We start from the raw sequence: 9,436 nt of genomic DNA on the forward strand, positions 1-9,436 counted from the left end.
ACTCCGTCACAATCTACCTGACATACAAAGTTTTGCAGCCATCGACAGGTGTTAGTACACAAGAGGAAGCAGACACTCTAACATGCTACATGCAGCAGAGATCTCTGAAGCTGAAAAGAATGTCCATATCATGACCCAAGATACAGATGTTATGGTCCTTGCTCTTCGAAGACTCACGGTTCTTGGTCTTCAGACAACCATACTTATGGGAAGAGGTGACAACAGAAGGAAAAAAACTGAGACTGAAATGCTTCAAGAGCCAACCAGGGGGATTGATAAAATCCCTGCAACTTCTGGTACATGGTATCAACACATTCTGCAGGCGCATATGCAGAATGTTTGGAGTCAAGACCTTGTGGTACATCAAAATATTCCAGACCCATTCAAGCTAGGATGGTCGAGTGATGCAGATAACATTCCAGTACCTATCCTGTCAGACATTGCAATAGCTCCCGAGTCTGTTGTCGAGCTTGTTAGGTGCGGATGTGGAATAAGCAAATGCTCCAGAAGATGTTCCTGCAGACGACACTATTATTCTGAGCTGACTTGTACAGAAGCATGTGCTTGTGGAGCAGATGAAGAGTGTACCAATACAGCTCTGTGCACTGAGGAACTTGAAAATACTGATAACATAGATGATGAGTATTGATGACAACTAGGCATTTAGATGCCTCAAGGTCAACTCTATCATAAATGTCTAAAGTTGAAATTAATCATAGCCAATTTCAAACACTTTGGCGGCCATTTTGAAAGGTGGAATGCACCTATATTCTCCTTAAACAATGTTGTTGCACTACTTTAAGATGTTTAGAATCATTTTAATATCCATATCTGACAGAAATGAGATACATGTATTTTACTCTCAATGATAGTAATTGCCAAAAGCGGTATGCCATATTTTAATAAAAGGCAGCCATTTTGGATTTAGAGGCCATCTTGGATTGGAGAAAATGGTCCAAATTAAGTTTTTAGTTCTCAGTGGATTCTCAGAAACATAAGTAGCGAAAATATTCAGGAAAAAGGAAAGAAATCAATGTCCTTATAGATGGCAGACCATTTTAGACAAATTGACGGCCATTTTGGATTTGGCAGCCATCTTGGATTCTAGAAAATGATCCTAATCATGTTCTTAGTGGATTTTGACAATCAAAAGTATAAATAACCATTAAGAAAAATATGACTTTATGCGTTTTCGGGACAAATACGACTTAAAAAGGCTAAAAATAGTGGCCATTTTGAATTTCAAAATGGCCGCTGAAGACACATTCGAAAAAAATGGAACCAACTCAGGTTTGGTTCGTAGAGGTATTCAGAAGCTAAAAAGCATTGGTTCCACTAGTGTAGCAAATTTTGCACTGGGTTACGTAACACCATGTACTATAAGAAACATGATATCAAGATGCCTGGAAAGGTCTCATTTTCAATTTTTGGTACACAGCTGACCTTATGATAACTCATATTTAGCTTATACATTGCTGCTTTACTCTTTCTGATATCTACTTCTCCATTAGAAACATGGTATACAAAATTGACTTTGTGATTACACGTTTTGGCTTTAATATACTACTGTAGAATTACATTTACAAGCAAATGTTCCTTTATATGAATATTTGTTTTTTGATGAAAGAGACGAAGGGCAGACACCCTCCACAAAATCTTTGTTTGGAGTCGAGCAACTGTATTACTGATACAGGCAGCTGTACAAACATGTATTATTGTAAAACCAATCTTGTAATGTTTTGTGGAGGGTGTCTGCTTTTCATCTCTTTAATCAAAAAATACCAATTATAGAGCCACATATGCTTGTAATTCTACAGTATGCAGCTTTGCTCCTGAGGTCTACTTCTCCATAAGAAACATAGTATAGAGCTGCCTGTCTTTTTCATTATCAAATTTTGGTATAAAATTGACCTTAGCCACTTCATCAAATCCCTCTTTCATAGATGGCTCAATGTACTTATTCCTGTAGCCATAGAACACCATGTCTTTTATGGTGGCATGGTTTTTCCCAGAGTCGGTCATTTGACGAAACTGAAACAGACAAAGAAAATAAGACAAAACGACATTAAAATTTGCAATTCATTGTAGAACAGTTTTTGCAATTTTGAGACACGTTGAACTCTGACTTATCGGTGAAAATTATTTTTGTGTGTACAAAAAGTTGTTTCAAATTAAGTTTTAACAAAAAAACAAAAACAAACATGGTTATCTCACAGATCATGTATTTAAAATATTTAATAACATTATTACAATAATCAGGCAGGAGAGTGGCTTTGCTTGAAAAAAGCTGAAGTATAAAAAAACAACTGAAAAACAGCATGAAATTGGCAAATATGACCCAAAATTGGACTGAAAATTAAAAAAAAAATGTATAAATTTGCATAGTCAAAAACGCTGAATTCAGCTGATCAGCTGAAAAATCTCATGCCTGAATAATAAATGAATGAATAATAATTACAGCAAGTGACTCTTTTGGTAAATCCTATGATTCCTTGCAGTTCAACCCGGGATGTTGTCATTTGACATCACACTGACTTGCAAGTAACAATGTTTACTAAACAATGTGGGCACCTGCGTGATGTCAAATGACAACATCTCGGATCTAACCGCAAGGAATTATGGGACTTACCAAAAAGGTCAATTACCCCGATAGATCAGAGTGCAACGTGTCCAGAACCTGCCAGAACCGTTCCACAATGCTTTAGGTATTTGTAATGCAGATGTTGTTAAGTTTAATGCTCTCTATCCCAATTAAACAGAATTATGCAGTATAGTTTGATCATTAATAAATAGGCAGCATTGTTAGGCTTTTACCACTATGCTGAAAACTAGATCAAAATTTTGATTTTTACATGATTGTAAAGTACTTTAATAAACTAATATGCCCTACAAAAATAAAGGCTTTAGGTGTTGTATTTTGAATTTGATTTTGAACAAAGATTTGAATAAAAATTAAAACACAAGATCAAAATGGTTACACAAATGTGTATGTGATGTACATATCACAGTACGTACATTACAGTGTGCCTATGATATTTATTAATTTAATAACCAGCCCCTAAATTTAATTAATGAAACACTTCTTGTATGTGACAGTATGTCACAAGAGAAAAACACACATGCACTGTTTTATCACTTTCTTTGAACAGGTTATGCAGTTTGTAACCTAAACATTCTTACCCTTTCATTATGTTTGGCTTGTTCTAGCGTGACATTGAATACAAAACATCTACACCTCACTTTGGCCCTCTTGGCACACTCAATATATCTTACCCTTTCATTATGTTTGGCTTGTTCTAGTGTGACATTGAATACAAAACATCTACACCTCACTTTGGCCCTCTTGGCACACTCAATATATCTTACCCTTTCATTATGTTTGGCTTGTTCTAGTGTGACATTGAATACAAAACATCTACACCTCACTTTGGCCCTCTTGGCACACTCAATATATCTTACCCTTTCATTATGTTTGGCTTGTTCTAGCGTGACATTGAATACAAAACATCTACACCTCACTTTGGCCCTCTTGGCACACTCAATATATCTTACCCTTTCATTATGTTTGGCTTGTTCTAGTGTGACATTGAATACAAAACATCTACACCTCACTTTGGCCCTCTTGGCACACTCAATATATCTTACCCTTTCATTATGTTTGGCTTGTTCTAGTGTGACATTGAATACAAAACATCTACACCTCACTTTGGCCCTCTTGGCACACTCAATATATCTTACCCTTTCATTATGTTTGGCTTGTTCTAGCGTGACATTGAATACAAAACATCTACACCTCACTTTGGCCCTCTTGGCACACTCAATATATCTGCAAAAAAGAGAAAAAAGAATGTAATCCCCATACAATTAGTGTGTTTCTTCTATTACAATATTTGTATATAAGTCTTATTTATTGGTTCCAAAATCTCAGTTTTGCCAGAAATAGGGATTAGGTAGTGTTGCAACGAGCCTTCGATATGTGACCGTACAGCATGAATGAGCCGTAAATTCCCTAAATTGTACTCGGAGTTACAGTGTAAAATGTACATGAAGGTCATATTCATCGGTATCTCTAGCTGGCGCGACATCTATCTCATTTTATAGTCAAACACCAATCAATAATCCTATTGTTGAAGAGGATAAATAAGCTTCTACCTTAGATGGCAATAGCTCTGGTCTTTGTTTGCTTTAGCTAAATCCTGTTCAAGTGGTGGGTTACCAGGCATTGTATTTTGTATAGGTATGTATCACCAACAATTAACAATGAGAGAACTTTCTAGAACCTTGTTGACTTGGGGATGATTTGATATGACCGCCAATTATGACTGTTTGATATTTATTGCCTGCAATGTGGAAAAAGAGACACATGTAGAAACGAAAAAACCTACAATTTTGTTGAAGGAGGAAACTGCATGACTATGTTATAGTTAACATGGTACAAATATATGAAGCTCCACTTCACCATCAGTTTGATACAAAAAGACAACATTTGCAATTTGCAAAAACACAACATTTGCCATTGCTATAAACCAGGGATGGTCAATCTGTGGAGCATTTCCTTGCTAACACACACTTTACCTTTGTCTTGCCTCCATATCTGGGTTAGTGTTATCTACAACGACACTTTTGCCTCTGTTCAAGGCTGCATTGCTTGCTGACACACATTTCTGCCATGTGCCCATTTTATCCTGAAAATGAATAAAATGTGGATTTATTATATTACTTGTATTATACACCAGGCACAAAAAGAAACTCGTCAGTTATATTCTTCCTTGCTGTTCAATAACTTGATAATTTTGGATTATTCTGAAATATACATTTTGTTAATTGGACTTTGCTTTCTCATTTGACACCCTGTTCGTGAAAAGCGAACAAGAATTGACCAAGATATGCCTCCAAAGCCTCAAACCCCAAAATCAAAAGTTGCATTTTCAACGATTTTCAATGGGAACGCATCGTTGTATTGCACACAAGCACCACGGGCCAATCAATAAAGCACACAGCGTAACAGGCACAATTGAATCGTTAAAATTGCAACTTTTCATTTTGGGGTTTGAGAGTTTGAAGGCGCATATCTTGGTCAATTCTTGCTCAATGTTCACGAACAGGGTGTCAAATGAGAAAGAAAAGTCCAATTAACAAAATGTATATTTCAGAATAATCCAAAATTATCAAGTTATTTAACAGCAAGGATGAATATAACTGACAAGTTTCTTTTTGTGCCTGGTGTATACCGGTATTTAAAGCAATTATTGTCATTTATTCCATTGAGCAGTTAGAATAGCTGTCTTCATACACAGGCAATGGATATTGTTCACCCTTCTTCTTGAATAGAACTTGTGAACTTTAGATTTGAAAGGCTCTGTTTGGTTTTTAATTTAAGGGTATCAAAATAGAAATAATATTTGGCTGGTAAAATTACTGTACATATATATCCTTTGAGCAAAATGGAACATGAAATTTCACAGGCTACGAAAGTTGGTCCTGTAGCAATGAAGCAAACGCTGATGTATGCTTTGCTTTGGGGTGTGTACTTACCCTATTAACATGTACATAGTTGTGTGGTAGAAGATGCTGCTCAACAAATGTGCTTTTACCAGCTGTAAATGGTAAACATAAGACAACATCTCACATTAGACAACTGACTCATCTGGTGTAATAACAGGAACAGCCTGCTGGGTGCACATAGTAATAAATTTCCCTATACTTTGTGTACAAAATGGCCTCTATTCAAATGGCTCTACCTACCTTAAGAAGCGACTCAATTTTTCAAAGTGATGTTTTCCTGACTGACAAACAAACAAGCAAGTAAACAAACTAAATTAAATATATTGGTGACCATTGAATTTTCGAGCTACCGGACCACGAATGCAATACACTTTTTTCACCCAATTTTCAAAATAGAAGCACTTGTGATTTTACCTAGAAGCAGCCGGTTTGAGAAATACATGAAAAATCTGAATAAAAGCCCAGAATCTTTTCCAATCTTGGCAGATGCTTAGATTCAAGCCTACATTTATTACCTGGCACAAATTTTTCCCAAAATCTGCACAATTTTTTTGGTTTTTAATATTGATTTATAGGTGGGTAACTTTTACCGAAATGTAAAAACACCGCAGATCAGGACGGAATGACACAAGAGACATTATTTGGTGATGTGAAATCTGCTTGTAAGAAGGCTCATTAGTCTGAAAAGGATTAAGGGCATAAGGGTTTAGGGCATTTAAGGATAGGATTAGGGTTAGGGTTAAGAATAGTTGTTTGCATTAGTTTGGGGTTAAGGTCAGTGTTTGGAGTTAGGAGTTAGGCTTAGGATTATAATTAGGGTTAGGAATAGGGCTTAGGTTAAAGGATGGGGTAAAGATTATTTTTTATAACCATGACCCTAATTGGGTTTTCAGACCAGTGACTTAACTGACTATCGACCTGTAACTGATATATCTAACTGGCTACTAAAGTTGTAAGTTTATGTTTCAATGATATACCTACAATCATAAAGGTAATACACTTTTCATATCTTGATGAGTACAGTTTTTGGAATACTAGCCACACATCCCTCCCCGGTTCAAAATCAAGCACCCTTCCAAACAGCCCTGAGTCATGAAGGTAATCATGTTTACAGCCTAAATCTCAATTGAATATCATTTTGCCCTCCATATTATCCATACCACCTCTCTGATCTTTCAAGTCTGTTGATTCAATTCTTGTCCAGTTTATAATTGGGCCATTCCATTTGAAATCCATACCTGAAAGACATGACCTTAATCTTCCACTAGAGAAGGTGTGATTTTCAAATGAGGTTACCTGAATGAGTGACTCCATTTGAAATTCACACTCCTTGTGTGTGGCAGATTAAAGTCATGTCTTCCATAGGGAGTGTATGGATTTCAACTGGAATAGCCCAGATCAATGAGCTTAAACCAACACAGAGTGCAAAATTAGTCTAGAAAATCCTGCAAGAAAATTAGAGGACTTTCCATATTAAGTCCCTCAGAGAGAGCAGTGGAGTAGATCATTCTTTCAAGAAAAGAAATGCAGGATATAGTAACGCCAACAACACAATGTAGGCCCTGAATTTGGCTACTTAAAATTCACTGCTGCACCTCCAAACATTGTGTTGCTACTTGCCTAAATTTGAGCTACTTTTGTGAGTGTCTGGCAATAGCAGAGATTTTGACACATTATCCTTTTATTTTACCAACTTATGAAGGTTTTTAAATATCTGAAGATGCAAACTGCAATAACAATAGGTTCTGTTACCATTCATTGATTGGTCAGTAGGTACCAGAAGTTTTATCATCATGCAGAGTGCCCAATTGGGTGATTTGTGTCCGAATGTTGGTAAAACCACCCAAATATCTGGTATTTGGTTCTTTTTTGGAGTAGTTAAATATTGAGCTGCTAATGAGTCATTCACCACAACCTGGTAAGCCAATTAACTGTACCTTGATAGTCAACAATTTCGGTAACACTTAAAATAAAATGAATACTGATATGCACTTACAAGCAGGGTAGCCCACCAAGAGGAGAACTTCTTGCTTTGATGAAGGTAGTTCAGCAGTTGAAGGGTTAAGTAATGGTGCATCGGTGTTAACTCTCCTCTGAAAAATTTCAACATTGAATTTGAAATATTAGCAATCAATGGGTAGACCTTCCAGTGGTAATGCTCTAAACTGGGTAGCAGGGTGGTAGATCGGGGTCACAGGCCCAGGGCCCCTCCTCTAAAGAAAAAGGGGAATATTACAATATCTTGGAGGGGGGTATTTTGAACACCACATAAATTGCAAAACAAAATTCCAACTCCAGCCCCAGCCCCCGGCCAGAAGGGTCACTTTTATTTTTATCTTTTGCAAAATGGTGGGATTACCAGGCAGAAGCGGATCCATGTTTTGAGAAGGTCGGGGGGGGGGGCAGTCATGAAGAATATTGCTCCTCGCTTTGTTCACCTAAATTTTTAGGCAACTATTACTATGTCTGCATTTGATGCTGGGTATTTATCTTGACATTTTTTATGGTTCAAAAGCAAATGATATATATTTGCAACAGTGACTTGCAATATTTGGGATGATTTTTCATGTATAGAAATGAATGCCTTAATCAAGTTTAGCAAATGAGGTGTAACTTAAAGCTTGCAAAATGCTTGAACAGCTGAAATATTGAACTCAAAATTGACTTCACCTGCCAAGTGGCCCTTTTGACGTCCTGCGCCACATATATGTAAGCTCAAATACAAATGCAGAATAGCACACAAAATGAATGATTAAAAATAACAAAATAACACAATAGGGCAGTACACCATGGCATATATCTCATTTTACAACTGAACTCTTCCATTCCGGGGTTTAGGACAAAAATCTCCAATAGCTGCCAGATGTCATAATTTCAGATTGCGTACAATAGATAATACAGAAATGTTCCAAATATATGTGGGGCAGCTATTGCAGATAGGGTTTTCTGGCTCTAATCCTCAATCTGTGTGTAGGTGGTAGTGAGCGTTCCATTGTGATTGGAATTGAAAAGAATCAGTGGGAATTCAGTTCGCTGTGATACCATTCCATGATTTACCATTGTATTATCTGGGTTCAAGGTGACTGTATTGTATATAATCACAAATGTGGAGTGAGTTTTACAATTCATATAAATTGTACTGTATTGTGGACAATAAACTTGCAAATCTGAACCTGATTTGTTGCTGAGTATTCGTCTTTACACCACAAACAATTACACTGTGGTTCAGAAGCAAATGATATGTTTGCAACCCTGACTAAGTTTTTCGTTAATTTGATGACAATTGGTGCCGACATTATGTAGTGCATATAAAGCGTTGGTTTAACATCTAGACTACCTATTGGAGACACACACGCTATTGGACTGTAGTACTTGATCCAAATAACTGTTTTATTATCTTCCTGTTACCTGTGATCGTGAGATATCAAGCAACTTGCAACTTTGTCATTGAAAGGTAATATTACATTGTAAAACCACAGCAGCTGAAAGAAATATCCCAATATGTGACACGATCTGGTCCACGGGGGCCAAAGGCGGCAAATTTGAAAATTAGATAAAGGTAAAAATATAAATTAAAAAACAATAAAATACATAAGAAAATCAACATCAAAAAACTTCATAACTTTAGAACCAAGTATGCTAGACCTTTGGTGTTTTCAGTAAATGATAGCCTATTGTATGTATATTGTAATAATTACAGTAACTCGATTATCAAAAATGCCTCCTTCATGGCGCCCATGGACCAGATCGTGTCACATATACTTTGCTGTGTTGTACATGTAAAAGATATTTCAAAATGTGGTAATTTCTGTGTGATTAAATTTCATGATAAAACAGTCTTACTGTTTTTAATTTAACTCTCAAGTTTTCTACAGATTTATGTATACAGTATATGTATTATGGAGTATTTTGTGATTCTACCATCCTCTTT

At 36.4% G+C, this 9,436-nt stretch overlaps 2 protein-coding genes across 4 annotated transcripts in view; one reads left to right on the forward strand and one right to left on the reverse strand.

Moving 5' to 3' along the window:
* Nucleotides 1–1,256: 1,256 nt before the first annotated feature.
* The window catches only part of LOC140146851 (bifunctional polynucleotide phosphatase/kinase-like), a 30,351-nt gene continuing 22,171 nt past the window's right edge, over nucleotides 1,257–9,436 (reverse strand). Inside the window, exons 12-16 of one of the 2 annotated variants that reach the window (XM_072168741.1) lie at nucleotides 7,502–7,598; nucleotides 5,536–5,597; nucleotides 4,576–4,685; nucleotides 3,274–3,733; nucleotides 1,257–2,031 (exon numbers count right to left, since the gene is read on the reverse strand). In XM_072168741.1, the coding sequence (XP_072024842.1) occupies nucleotides 1,840–2,031; nucleotides 3,274–3,733; nucleotides 4,576–4,685; nucleotides 5,536–5,597; nucleotides 7,502–7,598 (921 nt within the window). In that variant the 3' untranslated portion in view covers nucleotides 1,257–1,839. Of the gene's footprint in view, nucleotides 2,032–3,180; nucleotides 3,734–4,575; nucleotides 4,686–5,535; nucleotides 5,598–7,501; nucleotides 7,599–9,436 lie in introns of both variants that reach the window. The other variant, XM_072168740.1, reaches the window with a different exon arrangement.
* Nucleotides 8,645–9,436, forward strand: part of LOC140146849 (uncharacterized) — a 40,826-nt gene continuing 40,034 nt past the window's right edge. Inside the window, exon 1 of one of the 2 annotated variants that reach the window (XM_072168736.1) lies at nucleotides 8,645–8,959. The gene's annotated coding sequence lies outside the window, so the exon portion shown is untranslated. The remainder of the gene's footprint in view (nucleotides 8,960–9,436) is intronic. The other variant, XM_072168739.1, reaches the window with a different exon arrangement.

This window comes from Amphiura filiformis, chromosome 2, assembly GCF_039555335.1.
Source record: "Amphiura filiformis chromosome 2, Afil_fr2py, whole genome shotgun sequence".
Lineage (NCBI taxonomy): Eukaryota > Metazoa > Echinodermata > Ophiuroidea > Amphilepidida > Amphiuridae > Amphiura > Amphiura filiformis.